Source organism: Corythoichthys intestinalis, chromosome 20 (assembly GCF_030265065.1).
Source record: "Corythoichthys intestinalis isolate RoL2023-P3 chromosome 20, ASM3026506v1, whole genome shotgun sequence".
In the NCBI taxonomy this organism is placed as follows: domain Eukaryota; kingdom Metazoa; phylum Chordata; class Actinopteri; order Syngnathiformes; family Syngnathidae; genus Corythoichthys; species Corythoichthys intestinalis.
In genome coordinates this window covers 26398239-26424581 of record NC_080414.1, presented here as the reverse complement: position 1 = coordinate 26424581, position 26343 = coordinate 26398239, and the positions used below count along the sequence as shown (strand labels likewise).

General features: G+C 38.8%; 1 protein-coding gene across 2 annotated transcripts in view; it reads left to right on the top strand.

Annotated features, from left to right (window-relative positions):
* Positions 1-26343, top strand: part of kcnh2b (potassium voltage-gated channel, subfamily H (eag-related), member 2b) — a 373189-nt gene that overhangs the window by 165933 nt on the left and 180913 nt on the right. Inside the window, exons 1-3 of one of the 2 annotated variants that reach the window (XM_057824263.1) lie at positions 13599-13661; positions 14265-14420; positions 19340-19553. In XM_057824263.1, the coding sequence (XP_057680246.1) occupies positions 14282-14420; positions 19340-19553 (353 nt within the window). In that variant the 5' untranslated portion in view covers positions 13599-13661; positions 14265-14281. Of the gene's footprint in view, positions 1-13598; positions 13662-14264; positions 14421-19339; positions 19554-26343 lie in introns of those variants that run through there. The other variant, XM_057824262.1, reaches the window with a different exon arrangement.

Sequence of the window (26343 nt, the reverse complement as noted above, 5' to 3'; positions counted from 1 at the left end):
TTTATACTGAATTGCTCCCTAGCAGGTGCAAAAAAACTGTTGAACGGAAGTTTCTGATAAGGGACAGAGATACTGTAAAGTTTTTTTTTTTTTTTGCTTCCAAGCAATGCAATGGGCCAGGAGGACATCTGTAATATTTGTCGCATTATGAATGTTTTTATAGTAATATACCGAGCAGTATATACAAACAACAGCAACATAATAATATAGTAAAACATTTCTTACTTTATAAGGTTAATACAAGGTTTTTGCAGTTTGCTTATTAAAACGGCAGCATGAAGTGATTTTTTTTTTTTTTTTAACTTCACTGCCCTTACATCTGGGGAAAGGATAAACCTTAGTTGTGGCTTTGCAGTCATTTATCGAATGTTGGAGGAACAGTAAAACTCAAGTAAACTTGCTACAGTTGGAGCCGGCCAAGTACAATATACAGTATACTAGAGTTGTCTGATAATTAGTTTTTAACTATAGAAATATTGTCCAACTCCCAAAATCCAATACAAATATCAAACCAATATTTATAGTCGTGGACAGAACATAGTCATTATTTTTCAATCATGTATTGTCCTTTAATTTTTGCATTATGAATGCAAATAGTCTGCTCACATAACAAATCCCAAGCATTTTAGTTTGGAGACATCTAATGGTCAATAAGCACAACTGCTGTACTAAACTGTCACTAGCCCTAGTACGAGGCCAGAAGGGTTCTGCATTAACTTTGAACCTCCCTGAAGTCGCCAGCCATCATACACAAATTTATAGAACACTTGTCATTTGTTTGTGCCTAGTTTGTGCTCATTTGTGCTGAAGGGAAAATGATTTGTGCTGCTATCGTTTTTGAGATATTGAAATGTCAATTTCGGGTGATAACATCACACAGTACCCCATTTATTGCAAAATGGACCCTAAAAGGTGCCAATCGTTCACGCTCGTTTGTGCTGCTATGGTTTGTTGAACATGTTGATGACCCCGAAATGCGGTGTCAGCAATAGAATTAACTTACAAGTAGGTAGTATGGTACCCCGGTTGTGGCTCTGTTGTACAATTAATGTCTTTAGTGGACAAACTGAAACTCTGCTCACCATTTTGGCGGCGCTCTCCAGCGTTTCATGGTCCACATCTTAAATCCCTGGTTCTTGCTCAGTAGTTGTTGTCGCTTTTGAAGGCTTGGGTTAGAAAAAAACTAGGTAACGTATATCCATCTTGTTTCTTCTGTCCTCAGGTGGTTTTGGCTAAGCAAAGCAAATGACGGTCTCTAAGGTGCTAGTCACATGATTTGTTCGAAAATTATGACCCATTATGAAAATATTTATTTTTGTTCATTCATTCATTTTTGTTGTTTGTTTTATTTCTTTAAAACTTTTATAAACATTTTACCAGCAAAGTCTTAATTTTAAATTCATGTTTTGGAAAGTCAATTATATGTAATGACAATTTTGGCCACCGAGGGGGGGGTGGCTATGCCTCCCGGACCTCCCTTACTCTCCACGTATGAATGGGGGGACTGCATGATGTCATCACTTGAAATTATTATCTCCATCTCAAAAACGATGACACAAATTCAAAATTATACAGCACAAACAATTGAGACCATTTTTAACCATTTTTAATCAAAATGTGGAGATGGTTGACTTTAGATTGACCTATAAAAGAATTGTTAATAACTGAAAAAAAAACCATAGCAGCACAAAAATGTTTTTAGCAAAAACGTGCACAAACATAACACAAACAAATGACATAATTTTTCTATAAATTTGTGTCTGATGGGAGGGCGACTTCACAGAGGTTCGCTTTGAAGGCAACATGGATTCTGGCCCAAAACCGATGTCGATATTATCCAATATCATTTAAAATGCTTATATATAACAATACGTACAGTGTTTTCTCAATTATATTTTTATTTGTATTCCACTAAGTTTACTATGTATTTTAATACGCATTTCCTATTGCTTGAAAGCAGATAGTCATGCAGTTTGATGGACCGATAAGTAGAGAAAGACAACCACACACTATCTAGCTTTATTTGCATTTCACGACAGAAGCACTGGGTAGTTTGGAAAAGTTACATAACCACTTTCAAACATGTAGGGAGGCAGTAGTGGAAAGGTAGTGATGAGGAAGGGCAGGAAATCATTCTAAGCAGTGTGGAGAAAAAAATCATTATGGAAATGGAATGAAACAATTCAAAGCTGTCGAACCAGTAGTAAATGCACTCTACCAGTACGTGATACGCCTACATGTCATATATCAACTGAATTTGATTGTTGGCTGAATTCTATGCAAATATTTTAAGCGCTGCCTCACACCTGCTCATCAACAGACATTTTGTTTGACAACCTAGAAATTTCCCATTCAAATAAGCTCAGATGAGATATTTTGAAGTAACCCTACCACATGCTCCATCTATCTGAGCCATGCCATTTTTGCCTATGAGTTCACCTGGAAAATAGTCTATGAAGGCTGTTTAAATGCTGTTTTGCAACATAATCACTTATTGCTTGGTTGTCTGTTTGGTGAAGAAATTCAACTGTTATTTTCTTGTCTGTAGAGTTGTAGGAATCTCCTGTTTTCTGTAAATCTGAAAATCTAAAACAAGTATTTGTATAAATAAAGGCCTTCTCTCCACTCGACGGGTCCTTCATTAAAATGGAAATAAAAGCTTTCATACGCTTTGCTGTTGAATAAATAAATTCGCATGGTCACAAATGGAAGAAAAACACATTTTACTTACTATTTCACATTGAACATGAAGTATCTGTGCCATTAGTCCAATGACTCACCATGAATGATGCTATAATAATCATGTTCCATTGTAGCTGTTCACCCATACAAAGCCTTGTATGGTGTATTTAGTTGACACAATAGGGTAAATACTAGTGAATTGTGGATCTTTGCCAGGTGCTATGTTGTCTTTATTCAATGGCCTGTGCTTGATAATTAAATCACAATGGAACATATCAAGGGAATAAAGACACTCGCTGGCATGGCATATGAAATTAGGCCTTTGAAAAGAGGTCCTCAGGATGAGCAATAATGTCAAGTACATTATTTCCATATGAGAGTTGCAAACAAATGAATTTGAATTTATTTGAATTAGCCGGTGTGGATTTGGAAAAATTAGGATTCTCCCTGAAAAGTCATTGTGGGTTCAATTTGTATGGCTTTCCATGTGTGCTGCGCTGACATTTCATCTGTTAATAACATGGTATGTGACATGAGCCGAGTGGGATGTTGGAAGCATGCAGCCGTCTAAACTGTATCTGTTTGACACCACAGTCTCACTTTGGTAGGAGCACCTAGAGGGAGTGGAGTATTGATATTGATCCGTGTCCTCTTAGGTACTAAGGGGTTTGTAAAAGACCCTAATGGCACACTGAGCTGGTTCTGTCAAAGCACAGCTGAGAAACATTTATGTCTTTTTTTTTTAAGCATGTTTTTAAGGATTCATAGAAATAAGCCTTTTGCCGCACATAAGTTACGGTTTGAGAAAATTTGGGGGGCATACATTTTCATTTATTTAGTACTACTGTAGGAAGAGACATGAAAACCAGTGGCGATTGCTCTAAGAATGCAATGGAATCGCAGTTTTGTTTATCCTGGCCATTGGATGTATCTCTGGGGTCTGTGGACGGGGCTCGGCTAGCCCAGATGCTCTGCTTTTCTGTATGATGATTGAAAGATTTGCCTGAGGCTGAATCTCTTTTTGATTGACAGCGACATCAGCGAATTGATAATTTTGTTGTATTAACATCCACGGGACTCATTTGTCAATTTTCATTCTGTTGTTATGAGTGTTGAACCACAGACTTTCATAATTATCCTAGCGACACTTGCGTTGTTAAAAACGACTAGCAAAAAATTGAGCTTCTATTTCTGTTTTTTTTTTTTTTTTTGGTGTTTTGGTTTTTGGTGTAGCTGCTTGTGTTTGGAGACTTGACTTCAGAAGCTGTTGTTGCCTAAGAATTGAAACACTATAAAATGCACCATTCGTTTTTTTTTCTGTGAGACAATTTTGTTGGATCTTAACCTTAAGCTGTATAATTGGGTCTGAGGTGTCTGAAATGGAGATATTAGTGATTCATTCAGTCATTCACATAAATGTTGTAAATAAAATCACACGACATCAAGAAATTATAGCATTGTTTTGCATGAAAGCAAGTTGAGAAAGACTAAATAGGAGGCTTTTTTGGTTGTCAGAAAAGGTGTACTTGAACATCTGCACTTTATTTGGAACTCATCAGGGGCACTTTTAAATGGTGGTAAGTGTGTGCCGACTCCAATTAATGTTTGGATGTGAACACTAATCAGGATCTATAATTAGAGCACACCTTTTCACGCATTTCTTCCAGCCTAGGGTTACTCAATTTTTACTCAAAACTCTTCCAACAATTTTTCTGTTTTTTTGAGTATAGCAGTTGAACCTTCTCTTCCCAGACTCTCGTAAAAACTGAATTCAGCGTTCTGAAATAATTTCACAAACAGCCCTCAAAATGCACATTGTTTTGCGAAAGCAGCTGTCTACCTTCAGGTCCCCAAGCTGAGGTAAACACTACTATCTGGCCCATTGTTTTTTTTTTATTTTTTTTTATTTTTTTTTAGGACTTTCGCTCTGGACAACCCACTATATTCATTTTACACACCGCCCAACTGTATCACCATTATGTCAAATTTTCCACCAACTGGGTCCAAGATGAGGCATCTACTGTGTCACTTATAACAGAAATACACAACAATGTGCTCTACATGTACTCTCAATGGGACAAAGCATTTACAGTCCAACTTCCCATTTGGCCATGTAAACACACAGCAAACTATGCAGTTACAGTGGGGCAAATAAGTATTTAGTCACCCACTAATTGTCCAAGTTCTCCTACTTGAAAAGATTAAAGAGGCCTGTATTTGTCAACATGGGTAAACCTCAATCATCAAGACAGAATGTGGAAAAACAAAACAGAAAATCACATTGTTTGATTTGTAAAGACTTTATTGCCAAATTAGAGTGGAAAATAAGTATTTGGTCACCTACAAACAAGCCAGATTTCTGGCTGTCAAAGAGGTCTAACTTCTAATGAGGCTCCACTCGTTACCTGTAATATTGGCACCTGTTTTAACTCATCGGTATAAAAGACACATGTCCACAACTTCAGTCAGTCACACTCCAAACTCCACTATGGCCAAGACCAAAGAGCTGTCGAAGGACACCAGAGACAAAATTGTAGACATGCACCAAGCTGGAAAGACTGTATCTGCAATAGGTAAAACGCTTTGTGTAAAGAAATCAATTGTGGGAACAATTATTAGAAAATGGAAGACATACAAGACCACTGATAATCTCCCTCGATCTGGGGCTCCATGTAAGATCTCACCCCATGGTGTCAAAATGATAACAAGAACGGTGAGCAAAAATCCCAGAACCACACGGGGGGACCTAGTGAATGACCTACAGAGAGCTGGGACCATAGTAACAAAGGTTACTATCAGTAACACAATGCGCCGCCAGGTACTCAAATCCTGCACTGCCAGACGTGTCCCCCTGCCGAAGAAAGTACACGTCCAGGCCCATCTGTGGTTCGCTAGAGAGCATTTGGATGATCCAGAAGAGGACTGGGAGAATGTGTTATGGTCAGATGAAACCAAAATAGACGTTTTGGTAGAAACTCAGGTTCTTGTGTTTGGAGACGAAAGAATACTGAATTGTATCCGAAGAACACCATACCCACTGTGAAGCATGGGGGTGGAAACATCATGCTTTGGGGCTGCTTTTCTGCAAAGGGCCAGGACGACTGATCTGTGTAAAGGTAAGAATGAATGGGGCAATGTATCGAGAGATTTTGAATGAAAATCTCCTTCCAGTGGCAAGGGCATTGAAGATGACGTGGCTGGGTCTTTCAGCATGACAATGATCCCAAACACACAGCCAGGGCAACAAAGGAGTGGCTTCATAAGAAGCATTTCAAGGTCCTGGAGTGGCCTAGCCAGTCTCCAGATCTCAACCCCATAGAAAATCTGTGGAGGGAGTTGAAAGTCCGTGTTGCCCAACGACAGCCCCAAAACATCACTGCTCTAGAGGAGATCTGCATGGAGGAATGAGCCAAAATACCAGCAACAGAGTGTGAAAAGCTTGTGAAGAGTTACAGAAAACATTTGACCTCCGTTATTGCCAACAAAGGGTACATAACAGAGTATAGAGATGAACTTGGTATTGACCAAATACTTATTTTCCACCATGATTTGCAAATAAATTATTTAAAAATCAAACAATGTGATTTTCTGTTTTTTTTTTCACATTCTGTCTCATGGTTGAGATTTACCCATGTTGAGAATTACAGGCCTCTCTAATATTTTCAAGTGGAAGAACTTGCACAATTAGTGGTTGACTAAATACTTACTTGCCCCACTGTAAATAAAATTACATGACATCAAGAAATTATAGCATTGTTATGCATGAAAGCAAGTTGAGAAAGACTAAATAGGAAGCTCTCTTGGTTGTCAGAAAAGGTGTACTTGAACATCTGCACTTTATTTGGAACTCATCAGGGGCACTTTTAAATGGTGGTAAGTGTGTGCCGAGTCCAATTAATGTTTGGATGTGAACACTAATCAGGATCTATAATTAGAGAACACCTTTTCACACATTTCTTCCAGCTCTTTAATGGAAGTGTAGGGTTACTCAATTTTTACACAAAACTCCTCCAACAATTTTTTTGTTTTTTGAGAATAGCAGTTGAACCTTCTCTTCCCAGACTCTCGTAAAAACTGAATTCCACTTTCTGAAATAATTTCACAAACAGCCCTCAAAATGCACATTGTTTTGCGAAAGCAGCTGTCTACCTTCAGGTCCCCAGGCTGATGTAAACACTACTATCTGGCTCATCGTTTTTGTTTTTTTTAGGACTTTCGCTCTGGCAACCCCACTATATTCATTTTACACGCCACCCAACTGTATCACCATTACTTCAAAATTTCCACCAACTGGGTCCAAGATGAGGCATCTACTGTGTCACTTATAACAGAAATACACAACAATGTGCTCTACATGGATTCTCAATGGGACAAAGCATTTACAATCCAACTTCCTATTTGGCCATGTAAACACACAGCAAACTATGCAGTTATTTGTCTCTATTTCGGGTGATGGTGGCTGATGAAATCTTGTCAGGTCTAGTTTGTTTTGCCTGTTTCTAATCTAGAAACAATCTAGAAAAATGTGCTGTGATTCAATGTGGTATCAGCCTGTGTGCGTGTGAAGTAATGTTATATCACTTATCAGAGGACAGCTGCCGGACCATATCCGGAGCACAAGTGGTTGCAAGTCCAATATTAATAGGCTTTATGACATTTACTCAGGCAGGAGTCACACAGACAGACGCATACACACACTTAATTTATTTTTCCATTTGCTATTCCAGTACTGTGACACCGAAATCAACAGTGTTCTGATGTCGCATACTCAAACTGATGATATTCAATGCTGGCCACTCGCCCATCTACTGTTTGCATGGGTGTGTGCCACTGCTTCTGCCAAATCCTCACGTTGTGTTGCCCTGCCACCTAGTGGTGTTGTAGTCATTATTAACCAGAATTCAACATTTAATAAAATTATATTATTTGGCAAATGATTACTTTTTTTTGTGTGACAATGCATTGATTAGAATAAAATAACTTTTTCTTTTTTCATGGGACAACAAATGTGCCAGGTCCAAAATGATTCATAGTTTCCCCAGTGTAGACAATACAAGCAAATCCACTGCTCAAAATGTTACGTATAGCAATGTGTTAAACATGAGAGATATCAACTTAATCATCCTTTGCTTATTTTGTGACTTACATATTAAGGAAAATGTGGTTGTCAATGCTACGTGAGTGTTTTGGATTCAAGATTAGGACTACAAAAGGATCCACACTGTTCCTTTTTTATGCTTAAGAATGATGTGGCAGACGAGGGAATGTCTGTATCTCTTCATTTCCTTTTGTCACACAGAGCATGAACCTGCATGTGTGATACTGAGCAGAGCAGCACAGCATGACATACATCCTATCTCACGTCTCCCTTTTGTGTAGGCACAATGAGCTGGTAAAGTCAAACATTTCGGGACGTCCGAAACCATAAAATCGGAAACCTTAAAGAGCATACGACAAGAGTAAAAAAATAGTCTTAAATGGCATTATTATGTGAATTAGAATCATATTTTGAGATGATTCGACTATATACAACAATTTAGCAAAACGCAGATGACGAGAAATTAGTCTTTTAATCTGCCGGTTAGCCACGCCTACCATTATAGGGCTTTAGCGTCCCCAACACGTGGATGACGTCAGCGGTAGACTGGGCTCATCGATTTTACTATTCAGCCCATTGAGGGGGAATTATTCAGAACGAGGAAAACGCAACGAAAAGAGCCGCAAAATGTCATTGTTTCAGTCTCTCTACTCCAATATTTATACAGGATATTCTTTTTATCCAAGTATTTTTCACTAATAGCAATATAAATGGCTTGAGAAGGATCAGCCAGCCCATCGAGGGGGAACTATTCACAACGAGGAAAACGCGACGAAGAGAGCTGCAAAATGTCATTGTTTCTGTCTCTTTACTTCAATATTTTTACAGGATATTCTTTTTATCCAAGTAGTTTCCCCAATTGCTAAATAAATGTCATGTGCTAAATGGAATATGAAATAATAAAAATGCATTTATTCAGGATGACATGGCAAAATTACTCCATAATGGTCAAAACTGTCGACTTCACCTTTACTGTCGCACCTCCCGAACGATATTTTATGACACCTAAATCGGACATATGTCATTTCCCTTCCACGGCTTCGGAGAATGTAAACAAACCAAAAGGCGTGACAGCTAGCCGACATGCTAACCCGAACCGAGTGATGTTTCAAAGTCTTCGAAGCGGAAAATCACACATAACTAGCCTGGATTATTTGACATGACGACTGGGTTGTCAATTGTCTTTGCGGATCGGCAAACCGCCCGGCGGAGAGCAATTTACAGTTCGTTCCCCAGAGGAGGGTGGCTGCAGTTGTTGTGCAGCTAACGTGCTGCTAATGTGCATGAGGAGAGCTTTTTACATGCCTATCAATGATCAAACGTAAGTAGTCCTTTATTTAAAGAAAGTTTGTAGTGTTTACTTTGTAATAGCTGTATTAATATTTGACATATTACTAAACAAGATGTTTTACTCACTTCCTCGTAAGTCCAATGGTCCCACAGTAGTCGTCGGGCTTGCTTATGCCAATATCCATGGTGAATGGGAACCTTTTGAAACTCCAAAAAGGCGCATACGCCTCTCCCTCATACAGAATGTTTTTTCTGCAGCCGTTTGGCTGGCGTGATGCGAAAAATAAACGTATTAATACGCAAAATCAGCTGAAGCCTTCGTCCTCATACACAACATTAAGCTGTATAGTGAAGAGGACGCCTTCTACCATACACGTCACAGCGCCCTCCTCCTCAATGCAAGACCGAAGCCGGAAGTCACTCATTTTCATGGCACGGAATTAAAAAAACTAAATAAATATAGCGATCGCTTCCACACACATCCAAGCGGTCCATATCATTCAGGAGCATAAAATACCGCGTGTATTACGAAATAAACATGCTTTTTTCGTGTCACATGCACTTTAAGATTGCCAGTCTTTTAAAAATGTGTCTGCTTTATAAAGCTATTCACTAGAACTTATAGGGCTCTTTTTTAAGTGCCATCTTGCTAAGTGTAAACTAATCCAATACTCTTTTTTGATGCATGTTTGTCTCCTAATTTTCTAAAATTTTGACCATATGCTCAGGTTTGTGTTTAACAATCTTAGATTTCAGTGCCAATTCCTCTATCTTGTCTTCATCTATTGATCCAGCCAACAAACCACAGCAGATGGTCAGGACTGTAGATTTGCAATTTGGTTGGCCTTTTAATTGAGGGCAGAACATCGTATGATCACCGGATCACTAGACCTCATGAATTGTTTGCCCTGTGCACTTCATTTTTTTATTTTAACCACGTTTAGAGCGTTTTTGATAATCTCCTCTGGCTTTTGTAAATCAGCCTCACTGAATCAGATTACCAGCTGGTACACACTGAATTGGAATATATCCAAGGGGATCATTTAGATGAAATGGCATTTGCCCTCTGAACCTCAAAGCTCGCTTCATGTTCATTGCTCTTGGAAAGAAATACAGTAGGGCGAAAGGCATACTGTTTTTGAAATATGAGAGAGACCACAAAAGTCCAACACTGTAAATTTGCTAAGCAAACCATGCAAAATCTATAGAATTCATAATGAATTGACATGACACATTCCCCATTCACTGCGCCACGGCTTCCCGAAGGTGGCCATCCAACACTCCGCTTCACTTATTAGCAGTCGGGCACAGTTATCTAATGCCGGATTTAGGTTGAAAAAGTACGAAAGCTGTTCTGCATAAAAACAGGAAGGATTGTCTCAGGAGTGATTTGTTCGAGGATTTAAGGTAATTATTATATTTTTCGTACCATGCATGCATTTTGAAACATTGTGAGAAAAATCAATGGGCGAAATTAGGAAAATAGCCGCGACAGCATTGGCATTATACTAGTACTTTGCAATATTTACGTAAAAGAAATGCTACCTGCATGTTTTTTTTTTTTTTGCTTTTAACCAAGAATTGAGACTCCTTTACATCCATATCTATAAAGAATTCAGGGATTTAAGCATTTATTCACAAGAATTTTCAACAGAAAAAGCTCTTTGTGTACATATGCTGGCCACTAATTTCCTTACTGACTAGCCTCATAGTTCGCGATATTTACGTAAAACAAATGCTACCTGCACATTTATTTTTATTTTATTTTTGCTTTTAACCGAGAATCGAGACTGTTTTACGTCCATATTTATAAACAATTCAGGGATTTAGGCATTTATTCAGAAGAACTTTCAACGGAAAAGCTCTTCATTTACATATGGTGGCAGCTAATTTCCTTAGTAACTCGCTTCGTAGTTCGCAATATTTAAGTTAAATGAATGATACCTGAACTTTTTTTTTTTGCTTTCAACCAAGAATCGAGAGCATATCTATACAGAATTCAGAGATTTAAGCATTTATTCACATGAATTTTCAACGGAAAAAGTTCTTTGTCTGTGTTTCCACTCGGTCAGCTTTGACGGAGATAGGCCCCCCCTATGTATCAGCCCCGTGTCCCGTCAATACATTATGAAGTCTATGGTACAATCATTCATTCATTTATCAGAACCGCTTATCCTCATAAGGGTCAGGGGGTGCTGGAGCACTTATTCACAAGAATTTTCAACAGAAAAAGCTCTTTGTTTACATATGCTGGCTACTAATTTCCTTACTGACTAGCCTCATAGTTCGCAATATTTAAGTAAAACAAATGCTACCTGCATTATTTATTTATTTTTTTGCTTTTAAATGAGAATCGAGATTGTTTTAAGTCCATATCTATAAATAATTCAGGGATTTAAGCATTTATTCAGAAGAACTTTCAACGGAAAAAGCTCTTCGTTCACATATGGCGGCAGCTAATTTCCTGACTAACTAGCTTCATAGTTCGCAATATTTAAGTAAAATAAATGATACCTGAACATTTGTTTGTTTTTTTTTTGTTTTTTTTACTTTCAACCAAGAATCGAGAGCATATCTATAAAGAATTCAGAGATGAAAGCATTTATGCACAAGCATTTTCAACGAAAAAAGCTCTTTGTCTATGTTTCCACTCGGTCCGCTTTGATGTAGATAAGCCCCATGTCCCGTCAATACATTATGAAGTCAATGGTACAATCATTTATTCATTCATCAGAACCGCTTATCCGCATAAGGGTCGGGGGGTGCTGGAGCCTATCCCAGCTAACAGGAGGCAGGGTACATGCTGGCAACCAGTTCAGGGCACATAGACAGACAACCATCCACACAAACCCTTACACCAACGGACAATTTGGAGTGTTCAATCAGCCTACCATGCATGTTTTTGGAATGTGGGAAGAAGCCGGAGCTTCACATGTAATGCAAAACCAACCATCTATTTTATTCCTTTTTTTTTTTCCCCAATCACGCTTCTTCGGCACGCCACACAGCCCAAACCCTTTGGCCCATCGACCCCGTTCAAAATACTGAAATGACCAGAATTCTCGTGCGACGCAGGGAGCCTTTCGAATGAACCCTAAAAAATTACTGTTGGCGGCAAAATGCGGGTTTTTTGAAAAATAAATAAATGAATAAATAAAACAAAAAATCAATATATATCCGGTCCTACAATTTTTATCCAATTTACATAAATCATTGATCCAAAATTTCAGGAAGTTAAGGGGCATAAAAGTTGCATACAGAATTTTTCTAAAAACCTATAGGTACCCCAAAATTCACCAAAAACTTTCCCATTTGTTTCCAAAGGTATGTGCAGTGGTCCTTCGTTTTTCGCAGTTAATGAGGTTAGGGCGCAGGCTTGAAGGTCATGTCCACGTTCATACAGTATTTTATTTATTTTTTTTTTAATCGAAAACAATCCACGATAGACTGAGTGCGCAAAGTTGAAGCGCAATATAGTGAGTGATCAATGTACGATGTATGTCGTTCCATTCATTTTTAATGGCGAAACTTTCTCATTCATTTTCACTAGCAGAAAATACATGGGTGGCTGGGATTTTGGTCTAAAAACTTGCCATTACAGCCCACTGACATTCAACTGGCACTCAAATAAGTGGATGCCATTGACAACCATGCACGTCCTTGCCAATGACTGCCATTTAGGGCGATGCCAGTTTTTCCAGAAATTGCAGTTTCTAGTTATTTACAGTATATTAATTGTAATAGTTGTTGTGTAGCTAAATAACCATTAAAGTTACCCAGACATACTTACACCTATTCAGCCTGATTTTTTTAATAATGTTAACTTGTATTTTCAAATAAATTGCAATTTATAGTGTGGTCCGACTTATGTTTTTTACTTCTTAATTAATTTTTTCGTCACGTATTCTTGTGCAAGTTATATGAAATTCCATGTTCCAGGTCAAAATGTGAACTTTAGAAAACATTTAACAGTACAGACAAAGACAATTTCAATAGTCAAAATCTTCGCTCATGTGTTGAAATGTCTTACATTAATATTTGGCCAAAGTTATACTAATTAATATATTCCCACACCCAAATGGTAGGCAGACAGGCATGTTGACAGATTTCAAGCATTTGTTTATATACAAAGTAGTCTACTTTTCCTTTTTTTTCCATCAAGGAACATTGTGATTGAATCAAGACAGTTGGCATACAGGCATTAGGACATGCAGTAACACCTTCAGCTATTAAAATGAGACCAAAGGCAGCTGTTAATGAATCCAGGCATGACTAGAGATGACCCAAAAGCTCATGAATGAATGTGAGCCTCTGCAAATACCTACACAAGAGCACATAAGCGTGTACACAGACACACATGTCCACGTACACGCTCTCTATGAGATACAGCCAGATGGTGTAATCCTTTCGTTTTCTCCGTGTTTCATATTTCCCCCCTCCTTTGCGCGGATTATGCCGTTGTCCAATCGGATTTCGGCTTGCTCCCCGAGCTATGATGCGATATGAATGACTGACATTGTATGTAAGATCCCCCTGTCAGAACTGCCGTGGTTGTTACTTGTGGACATGATCGTTTAGCGTCACTATCCAGGTAAGAGGCATTACCCATTAGTGGCAGGTATGAAAGTGTTTGCGTGGATTTTCTTTAGGTATTCTGACTTCTTCCATATTCCCACAAAATGTTTGCTCGGTTATCTCCAGGGACTAATAAGATATTGTCAAGATACTGAGATACCAGAAGTCAAACCAAAGACACTTTTTAGCATGTTTTCCATGCATTATTATATATTTAGGCCTATAATGTCATGCCTTAATTTTCCTGACTGCTTATTGTATTGTACCAACCCATTTTCATGCAAACTTGCAGCATAATCGTCTTCATAAATGGAAGTGTTAGCATTATGAAGCATAGTGGAGAAAATACATTAAATAGAACATTACATAGACAGTAAAGTACTGACAAGTGGATCATATAATATATAAGTTGCACTGACATTCGAACACATAAATTGTGGTTCACCAGACTATGAAATGAAAACAATTGTTTTTACACAGGCTGTAATTAAAGAAGTTGATCATTCTTCCCTTTTGCCTACAAGGTGCCCGGTTTTTAAAGCCATGATAAGATGCCTGGGATAAAAGCTTTTACTGATTGCAATTGGTTTAAGTGAGTCTTCTGTGTGTGCCTCTGCAGGTCAGTGCTTCCTTTGTATGGTGGATGTGGTGCCCGTGAAGAATGAAGATGGCATGGTGATCATGTTCATCCTCAACTTCGAGGTCATGACTGACGAGACACTGTGTGACAGAAAACAGGAGCTAAACCATCGCATTCCTACCTGGCTCGTCACTGGTATGACCTGACTTGATTGCACTACTCATGATAAAGAAATACATACTGTTATTCAGTTTTCATTTGTGACGATTGATGTATTGCAATTGCTTTAATCAGAAGTTTGTGGTAACTCGAGATCAACCGATAGAGGTTTTTCAGGACTGATACCGATTATTAGTAGTTAGAGGGGCCGATAACTGATTTTTGGAGCTGTTATTCATTTGCAGTAAAAGTGTAAAAATTGGCGTTAAAAAAAAAAAAAAAAAGAATTGGAATTGAAACTGAACTTCATTAAAATGCCTAAAACATATTTATTGAATCACATGAATGGAAAATAATTGCTCCAAAAGTGCCTGAATTTCCTGGACTCAGAAACATCTCTCATAAAGTTGAATAAAAGGTTTAATAAATAGCTCCCTGAATTTTTTTCCAGAGAAAATATATAACCACAAATATAAAAACAGGTCTAGACTAATGTGCAAAATAATCATATAAAACAACAAATATATAAACCAGTTTTAAATTGATTTTTTTTTTTCCATATCGGCCGTCCAGATTAAAAAAAAACAATAAATTACTCCGTTACATTCAGTTGAGTAACATTTTTTATGCCAGAGATGCTAACAGTGGGTTTCACCAAGGAGATGTCGTAACAGTAATCACATGACTCCATTATACCAATGAGACTCAAGCTTGCCGTTTTATGATCGGCCTGTTCAATCACGTGGCGTCTTTACAGCACCGTATAAAATTAAATATTTGACATAGAGCGCTGTCGTCAACGTGAGTCGAAAGCACGAATTTTAACCTCTTTACAAGTTTTTGTGTGGCACCGATTGACCGCGGAAAACTGGAGAAATGATCCTTTAAATTTCACTCATGCTCTTTGGACATACAGTATCTGTGTTGCTTCATTTCTGTATTTTATTTCTCTTGCCGTGATGCAATGATTATTATTTTTGTTTGTTTGTTTTACTTTGGCTTAATGGGTTTATGTAATATGTTATAGTACAGTATTATAATAGTTCATATAGATTGTGCTGAGAAAAAAATACTGTTTAAAAAAAAAAAAACATTGTAAGCAGTTACTCACAGTGTTACTCATTACTTGAGTATTTTTTTTTTAGTTGATTTTTGGGATGAATATTTTCTTTTACTTGAGGATTATTATTTTGAAGTAACACTGAACCTTACTTGAGTAGAATTTTTGGCTACTCAACCCACCTCTGGCTTAAATTGACCGTATGTTTAACTCGAAGAGATGGTGCACTCTGCACCGTTTACTCTTTTTTTCATTCCCATTCAGATTGGACATGTTTAAAATAATTACATTTTAACCATCATAAGTTAAAGTAGTTGAAGACGCAGAAAACATTTCGACAATTTTGTCATTTAAAAAAACAAAAAAAACTGTAATAATGCCCAATATATCCACTTTTATAGATGAAAAAAAGCATGTGAAAATGGCCTGACACCTCTGCAAAAATGAGTTCCTTCACGATGAGTGTATCAAGTATTTTGATTGAAAATACTGTATCTAATAAGATACTTACCTGCTGTTTTTTTCATAAAATATTTTAATATATACAGTGCCTTGCAAAAGTATTCGGCCCCCTTGAATCTTGCAACCTTTCGCCACATTTCAGGCTTCAAACATAAAGATATGAAATTTAATTTTTTTGTCAAGAATCAACAACAAGTGGGACACAATTGTGAAGTGGAACAACATTTATTGGATAATTTAAACTTTTTTAACACATAAAAAACTGAAAAGTGGGGCGTGCAATATTATTCGGCCCCTTTACTTTCAGTGCAGCAAACTCACTCCAGAAGTTCAGTGAGGATCTCTGAATGATCCAATGTTGTCCTAAATGACCGATGATGATAAATAGAACCCACCTGTGTGTAATCAAGTCTCCATATAAATGCACCTGCTCTGTGATAGTCTCAGGGTTCTGTTTAAAGTGCAGAGAGCATTATGAAAACCAAGGAACACACCAGGCAAGTTTAAAGCCGGATTTGGATACAAAAAGATTTCCCAAGCTTTAAACATCTCAAGGAGCACTGTGCAAGCCATCATATTGAAATGGAAGGAGCATCAGACCACTGCAAATCTACCAAGACCCGGCCGTCCTTCCAAACTTTCTTCTCAAACAAGGAGAAAACTGATCAGAGATGCAGCCAAGAGGCCCATGATCACTCTGGATGAACTGCAGAGATCTACAGCTGAGGTGGGAGAGTCTGTCCATAGGACAACAATCAGTCGTACACTGCACAAATCTGGCCTTTATGGAAGAGTGGCAAGAAGAAAGCCATTTCTCAAAGATATCCATAAAAAGTCTCGTTTAAAGTTTGCCACAAGCCACCTGGGAGACACACCAAACATGTGGAAGAAGGTGCTCTGGTCAGATGAAACCAAAATTGAACTTTTTGGCCACAATGCAAAACGATATGTTTGGCGTAAAAGCAACACAGCTCATTACCCTGAACACACCATCCCCACTGTCAAACATGGTGGTGGCAGCATCATGGTTTGGGCCTGCTTTTCTTCAGCAGGGACAGGGAAGATGGTTAAAATTGACGGGAGGATGGATGCAGCCAAATACAGGAACATTCTGGAAGAAAACCTGTTGGTATCTGCACAAGACCTGAGACTGGGACGGAGATTTATCTTCCAACAGGACAATGATCCAAAACATAAAGCCAAATCTACAATGGAATGGTTCAAAAATAAACGTATCCAGGTGTTAGAATGGCCAAGTCAAAGTCCAGACCTGAATCCAATCGAGAATCTGTGGAAAGAGCTGAAGACTGCTGTTCACAAACACTCTCCATCCAACCTCACTGAGCTCGAGCTGTTTTGCAAGGAAGAATGAGCAAGAATGTCAGTCTCTCGAAGTGCAAAACTGATAGAAACATACCCCAAGCGACTTGCAGCTGTAATTGGAGCAAAAGGTGGCGCTACAAAGTATTAACGCAAGGGGGCCGAATAATATTGCACGCCCCACTTTTCAGTTTTTTATTTGTTAAAAAAGTTTAAATTATCCTAAATTTTGTTCCACTTCACGATTGTGTCCCACTTGTTGTTGATTCTTGACAAAAAATTAAAATTTTATATCTTTATGTTTGAAGCCTGAAATGTGGCGAAAGGTTGCAAGGTTCAAGGAGGCCGAATACTTTTGCAAGGCACTGTATATATAAACACAACACGGAAAACACTAAAGTGACTTGAAGTTCCTTTCTGAGACCCCCAATTTGGCCAAATTTAAAAATTGTCCTGTGCACATGTGTGATACATCATTGGAAAGCTTAAGATCTCAATTTTCTGGGTGAAGAAAATTTTTGAACAGGAGAGCATTTTTAAAAACAAAACATTTTTTTAAACAGCAAAACCCTAACTGGAGGTGAGAGCATGCGAGAGCAGAATTAAAGATGCCACGATTTAATGAGATATTATTGCGTACTTTCCTTGTTTCCATCCAAAAACTCCATGTAGCATGTACGTATCACCGAGTGTCAAGACACAGCTGTGAATGGCCACAGCTGGATTTTTTGGGGGATTTTATGAGTGAAACATGGTAATATAGCAAGGGTCCCGATGCAGAAAGCACAGACATCAAGGAGTAATCGAGATTTTCATTTTTATATATTTACCCTTTTAAATGTTTTTTCAATTTTTCTTTGTTTGAATTATTTATCATCAAAAATCATGGGGAAAATGCGTCAGTAAAGAAAAAAAAAACACAATTAAGAGATAGTCATGAGGGCTATATCTGTCACTTTTTTACAGACGCCAATTTTTTCATGCTGACGTAATTTGTTTAAAACTTTGAAATATGCGAGTGAATAGTTTTTTAAAGTCATTTTTTTTTTTTAAACTAAATATTAGACATCAATTAATGATTCTAAGCTAAAAACGACAGACATTTCAAATAATAAATACGATAACTTACCTTCTTTTTTTATGGCTGGGTTGAATAAAAAGCGGTTGCACGACGTCTGTAAACGGGGATTTCCAGGGTAAAACTGACAAATTAAAAATAGTTCGGGGGCTTATTGCACCATGAATCTGCTATGGCAGCATATAGACATATTGTTCTATCAAACACAACAGTTCTTTTGGCTTAAAATACAGCAGTTTATTTTAAAGAGGGATACAAGAGCAGAAACTGCTTTTTCAGCCTTGTCTGTGTTTTCCGCCATACTGTATCTATTTTCAAGTCAATTTGTTACGCTTGCAGATTTCCAAACAGAAAACATGATATTTGTTCTCGTAAACATGTTAAAAATCTACCAATAGAACTAATATCAATTATTCTATCTTGACAAGAGTCTCAAAATTAGCCTTACATCTTGTTCAAAATTTTGAAAACAGTCACAATTGTCCACTAGGGTGGTGCTGCATGTGCTTAATTTAACATCTCATATTCTTTTTATGACTACATTTGTTAGGCTGCTCTTTTGAGAGTTAGTGTTGCAAAGGGCAGTAGGCCTACTGTATATCTAAACACTAAATTCAAATGTTCTTGCTATTGGGCATATAGTCAGTGATGGACAATCATCACTATAATCCACCTTAATCAGAGTTCTTTTTATCGACGCAAACAACAGGTGGCCTAATATTGGCAATGTAATACGATTTATTTGAAACCTCTTTAAGTTTGACGCAGTGTTTGTTCTGAACTGTCTCTGGACTCAATGTTCCGCACAGATAACACTGGGTAGCTGTGGTACAATGTTAATATTTTTAATCAAGTCATGTCCTGAACTTTGGAGCTAAATTGTAATCAATGTGACTGTCCTAAATTCCACCATCAAAGCCTATTACGGCTCAACATGATCCCGTTGAAATCTGCTCTCCTCGTCAAGCTCTTGCTTTCCTTTCTGTGTTTTTTCATTCTCTAAATGATTGACTTCCTTCATGTCTCCTCCATCAGGTCGTCCTAGAGGCTTCAAGTTGCGTCTTCCTCTGCTACGCTCCCTGTCCAATAGTAAAGCGTCTCTGGATGACGCAGAATCTGGTCGGATCCCGATTGCGACACCTCTACCACTGCACCCAGTCGGCCACTGTCACGAGTCCCTCGGTTTGGGGGAGTTCTTGCCTCTTCCCCCTTTAACGACAGATCACACGGAGCAAATCAGTGAAAGCAGGTAGATCCCAAAGAGTGTAAAGGACACACATAGGGTTCTTTTATTTAAATAAACTGCAGACCCGCTTTTTATATTGTATTGGCACGCAGCCCAGTGACTAACATATTTAATATGCACTAAAATTCCACAAAATGGTAGCCCTGAAATTCTATTAGATTAGACATGGCTCTGGCCAGATACCAAAATCAGTGATTAGGTGAGTTTTTCAGGCAATGATTGATGATAGTTAGCCAGACCAAACAATGAAAAAGCAAGGGGGTAGGTTTGGTCTCAACATTAGTTGGGATGATATAACAGCATAAGCAGCATGTACACTTTTTGCTGGGGACGGAACATTAACAAGACCAAACAGATTGGGTGAACGGGGGTCAGGGCTACATTTCTAACAAATATGAACCTAATTAATTGATAGGCTAAATGATCAATACAAAATAGATCTTCTTGACTTATACTACTCCATTTTCCGCACTATAAGGCACACCGCGTTATAAGGCGCATGGAATAGACGCTGCAGTCGAGGCTGGGGTTATGTTATGCATCCATTAAATGGAACTGCTCTTTTAGTTGCTGTGGGACTTGTTGCGGCTCAATATTGATTCATATATAAAGCGCACCGGATTACAAGGCACACTGTCGGCTTTTGAGCAAATTTAAGTCTAGCCCCTACCCACGTGACACGCTGGGTGGGCTCTGGGTTCGAATTTTTCGTGTAAGTGGTGCCGTGTTTTGAATATCAATAAAGTATGAAAAAAACAACTTAAATGGTTTGGTGCCTCCACTTAGTAGAATTTAAAATATATTTAACCCTACCAAGAAATAATAGATTTCAGTCTTTCATTGATTAAAAATGTGTATTTTCTGTTGACTCTGTTACGTGCCAAAGACGGCTTGCGAAGGGCGTAACATAAAACAAGCCACACAAATGTACGAGTGGACACAAATTTATTTACACAACAATCAAACTCGCAATGAATATATACAGAATGCCGACGAAGCGTGACTTCAGGGTAAGCCCAGGCCAAGCCAAAACAACAAACAAAAGGAGCTACACTTAAACCCCACCCGCTAACTAAACCCTGATCATGTAAAAGGAACAAAGAAAAGACAGCGTCTAACCCAGTACTTCTCAAATGGTGGGGCGCGCCCCCCCAGGGGGGCGCAGAGCGATGCCAGGGGGGGCGCGAGTGACCTCGGGGAACATGCTTTTATTTCTTTATTTTTTTTGCCGTACTAGAATAAAGTGTACTTGCACATCCACTCCGTGGGTGGCAGTGGCGCTCTCATTTTCAAAGTGCGTGCAGTATTTTTGAAGTAAGCAAGAGCACACGGAAGAGACTCATGCAGAGCTGGACTCACGCAGCGACCCACTGTCTTCTTCGGTTCTCACGTGTCCGGCCGAGAAGTGCCGTTTTCGGCTTGGGATCGTCACGACCACCGCCCTCACCTACGGTTCTACCTCGGCCGCCGAGAATGCGCTTTTTTCGGGCCGTTTGCCTTTGACTTTTAATATAGTGGGAAATGAGGAAAGACCACTGTTTACTGAGTCTACAAATGATTATAGCGGAGAAGCCAAATCAGTTAAGACGCCACTTAAAGACATTCGACCTCAATCTCATTGATAAGCCGCTTGATTGTTTTTCAGCGAAAATGTGCCGAATATTGCCAATTGTCACAATCGTCCCGCTTTGTCAGTGTTATATCAGTAAACCAGTGAGCACTGTGGTGAATCAGCGAAAATAAAAACTTTCCTTCTGTCCAAAGACTTTTTTCCCCCCCCTTCTATTCAGTTTTGTTTTTCGGTCAAATTTTTTGGCATGTTGTCCTGAAGAGTAAATGTTTCTAATCAATTTGAATTTGTTATTATTTACTGATTTTATTACATTTTATTTTTCAGTATCAAATGGTCAAAAATGTACCTTGAGTGTATTTTTACAGTTTGGATGTGACTATTTTTTTTATTTTTTTTTAACTTCAGGCAAATTGATGCGCGTTAAGTCTTTTCTGTTACAAGCAACACAATGTTAAAAAAGTTATACTTTATTATAAGTTGATCTATGTTACTTTTTTTCTTTAATAGAAAAAAAAGGACACAATGTTAGGCTGAGGCGTACTTATAATAGTAATATAGATGAATGATACTATTTACAGTAGCGGCAGAGAGTTGGGGGGGGGGCGCGAAACATTTACGTCTTCCTTGGGGGGGCGTAACAGAAAATAATTGAGAAGCACTGGTCTAACCTAACTTCCTACTCTATACAAAACAGGAGAAAACGGGTTGAACCGAAATGGCGACTTACCCTTACTTGCTTCAGTGCTCTTATTTGCAGTGGTGAACAAAAACAATCCAATAACGAATAAACACAAAAGACCTCACCGAAAAAGCGGGAGTGTATCAAACTAGCGATCAAATGCAAACGAGCGTGAATGGCGAGCAAATAGCTGGCGAGGAGGACCGCGGCAGAATACTGTCAAATGCGACCTCATAGAAGGTTGACAGCGGCAGGTTTAAGAAGCTTGGCGCCTTTTTCCGTGGCCAATCAGCGGCGGTGACGTCGTCGGTCCGTCCTGCGTCGATCAGCTGTCGTCACAGTGGGAGGGGAAGCAGCCAGCTGGTGGAGGCGACGATCAGCTGACTGGAAGAACCTCAGAAAATTAACTATTAAACGGCCAGGGGCCGTCACAACTCACACACCAGAAATACTTCAAACTTGTCATTCACTCATATATAAAACACAGGAGATCAAATAATGTATAAAGGAAAAAAAAAACTTCCCACCAAAAAAAAAAAAAAAAAAAATGTTGCAGGCCCGAGTCGACGCTTGTGAACGTTGAGGTCAAAAACTTGGTGACTGTTTTGCTTTGACAGCAAAAAAAAAAATAATATGTGCACTTTCTGTATGTCTCAGTACTCACAGTCAGATGTTCTTGAGAGGGAGATAGATGGAAAAGTTAGAAGAAGAAAAAGAGATGAGAGATGGGCTCTAGTTGATGGCAAGATGGCTGATGACCGTTGAGAACACTGAGTAGATGACACAGCCCGACATGCCGTCGACGCCCGTTTTTCCCCTCGGTGGTCCTCAAGCAAATGATCCAAATAACGAAAGAAGGTCCAAGGAGCAAAATCAATCGACAAATCAGATTCGTTTATTTGCGTGACGTGTTCTTAACGAGCAACGTCACTCTTGCGCGTCGAAAGTCGTCTCCACAACAACACAGATGGTGAACGGGAGAGCCGAGAATATGTTCCAGTCCACGGTAAAATCAGTTTTAAATTACCAAAAACACATCGACACGATCATTGACAACAGTCTGTCTCGCGCTAGCCATGTTGAATAAACTCCGCTCTCTTCGTATGTTTACTTCCGCGCGCAAGTCCCTCGTCCGGCCCTCGTCATTTTCCTAACGTCACGTCTGCCCGTCGCTGATTGGTCCACTCCGCTGTCTGTTTGCTGTGGCTTGCTCCGCCCTGGAAATTGTATCCGCGTGAATGGTGGCCAGACTCAATAGTTGGAACAGCGGTGAGTCTGGTGTACCAGGCAAACTAAATACTGGAGATGTGTTTGATTGTTATTTCTTTCTTTGTTTCTCATGATTCCATTTTTTTTTCTCAGAATGGAGTGATTCCATATATATTTTCCTGCACTTGTTCTATAAAAGTAACATTTATTGAGCACCACAATGTTTTTATTTATTTCTTTTAGTGTTTCTAAATGCTAAAGAGTTGCACTTTTGAACTAATTCATTATTTTTTCAAGCTTTTTATCCGAGTTTGTTCTACATGATAAAATTTCCGAGTGAGTTCTCCTCCGAGACTGGTGATTCCATACTATTTGCTCGGGGTTGTAGTAAGTACTCGCCGCTTTTAACCGATGGAGCATGTGTTGGACGTCTCGCCACAGATAAGGAATTGCAGAACACCGCTGGTGTTCATCTAGTGACAGTGACAAACAACGTCATCACCCCGAGCGTCCATTGCACGCATTAATAAGCACAGCACCCTCCATCATTCAAAACATGGACTAAATTTTATAGATTTTTAAATCAATGATAATATTTTATTCATTTCTAATAATATATTTTAATTAAAGAGAACAATTTTGGCTAATTTGAGGCTACAGCCTACAAGCCTTTAAGTCCGAAGTTCCCTTTAAGACCTCTCCAACATTGTCTGTCTAAATCAGGGGTCCCCAACCTTTTTTGCACCACGGACTGGTGTGATTTGGGTCTGTTTTTTCACGGACCGGTGTCCTGTCAAATTTTGCACCCTTATAAAATTTTGCTCCCAAAGCTTTTGTGGCGGTGAAAAAAGCCCTCTTTTATTTTCCGTTGGACTCTCAATGTTATCCAATGGTGCTAAAAAACTATTTACATCATAAACATACATGTGCAACACGGAAATGGCGTAAATTAATGCTTAACGACATGGCCAAGTCGTTAAGTGTGAGGGCTACGTGCAGTTGTTGTGTGCACCTAACATGGCAAACGTAAGTTAATATTTCTTTCTTTAAAGAAAGTTTGTAGTGTGTACTTTGAAATCGCTGCATTTGGGGTCCTTTTTAACGTTACGCACATGCCAACTTTGTCAGAACACCGGCAATGTGCGGCAGAAAAATACAGCAAATATAAAATAGCATTTGTTTTTAGCCCCGTCGTGTTAAGTGTAGGGAAAAAATACAACTCACCCGCTGAATCAGTGGGAGGCCTAAGTTTGTTTCGTTGAGACGAGATGGTCCCGAGATGGGAGAGTGAGAGAAGCTAGCATCACAAATACGCGATGTTGGAAATTGTAGCAGTTTTCAGCGCGCTCCCAGCGATGTCAGGATATTCCGAAATGACTTTAATCCAGAACTTCGGTAGAGTTGTTGTCTCAAATGTACGTTTAAGTTGCCGTGATTTGCGATCTCTACAAGCTGATATTCCTGTTCCACAGACATGCTCGAATAACTTTATTCGAATAACTATATTGTTTATTCACATACGGGTCACAAATTCACTCCTTCGCAGTTCGTGGGTCTTTAGTGATTGGGAAGTAGCATACATTTTGTTTTCTTCGAGGTTGTAGGCACATCTTCTGGCTCGTCAGGTTCCCTTTTCCCCGTAAAAAGTCTGTCCAAAGACGTCTGTTATTCAGTCATTCTAGTGTGGGAGCTAATTATTTCCGGGAAGAAATGTGATTGGCGACGACCTACGTCATACGTTATTATCGAGTCCAAGCGCGCATAGATATACAAAACGAGATTTAGTGCTAACAGCCCAATCAATGCATTTCTATGACGACCTCCTATCCTGTAGTTGTATATCTAGAGTAGACAGGGATATTGGTGTGTTAAGTGGCACAGGCCAAAGTCAATTGGCCACAATGCAGTCGTTAATAAATTATTTATTATTTCTGCGCAGCCCGGTACCAAACCCGCGGCCCGGTCGTTGGGGACCCCTGGTCTAAATAGATTAAATATAACTGAATGAAACTTCTTTGTCAGGATATAACAAAAATAAATAAAAATTTTGCCTTCCTTCAGGTAAAATACTACTGCTTTTGTTCACAAGCACAGCCAAACTCAACAACAAAAAATCTTTTTCCTTGATTATGATTAACGTATTATTATGTGGGAATGTCTGCATAGGCTACAAATAAAAATATGTATAAATAAATAATGTAGAAAATCAATAAATACATTTTAAATCCATGCAAGTCATCAGCCAATCAAACGTGCATTTGAGGGCGGGGGGATGGACCGGCACATTCAGCTAGTGAAAAGGGGTAAATGTAAGTCTGAACATAATGAAAATAATTCACTTAAATAATGGTAGGGTCAATTCTGTCCTTACAACATATAAGAACACAATCTAAATTACCTATAAAACTGAACTCATTATTTAATGCAAATAAGGTTGCTTAAAAGTTGGTGGGAACAATTTGAGATCCTGAAAAGTTGGTTGTGTTATGTCCCTACCGTCCCTATGCAAAGCTACATCCTTGTTAAAAAGTAAAACCATGAGTAGTGAATTCTGAATTTGCCCTCTACACTGTAGTGATCAGTGTTGTTAATAACGGCGTTAGAATATAACGGCGTTACTAACGGCGTTATTATTTTCAGTAGTGAGTAATCTAATTAATTACTTTTCTAATCTTGGCAACGCCGTTACCATTACTGAGGCGGGAAAGGCGTGCGTTACTATGCGTTGCGTTGGTTGACTGACACGAGAAAAGTCTGAAAAAGACGGACTCACGGAGGCGAGAGAGCAGAGCAGGAGTGGGGAGGGGGTAAGGGAGTGTGACGCCGTTGCAAACGCGATGCTACTATGCTAGGTGGCTCCAATAATACCTGACTGTAGCCGATAGCCTACAAACTACGCCACATGATGCTTCGGTAGATATCACATATATATTTAGAACTAGATGCAAATGACAGACACGGCTGCATTAGCAACAAGTATAATAAAGAACTAGATGCGTTAGTAAACAGCCGCCATCTTAAAGCAGTAGACTTCTCAAGAAGGCTCTGTTGTAGAGAACCTTCCTCGCGAAGCTATGTAACTTTTTATCTAGAATACTCCTAAATCGGCAAAACTTAACTTAAATCTATCTTTAAATGAAGAAACAGTTTTAAAACTTAAACATGTCGAAAATAGACAGAAGGGAACTAATGCAATAATGGGAGCAATTTTAACAACTTTAACGGTTGATTCACAACATTAAATGCCTTCCGCACATAGCAAAGGTTACTATCTAGTTATCGCAATATCCGCAATACCCCTGTGTCTAGTTAAGTTTAGGGTCTAGGGCTAG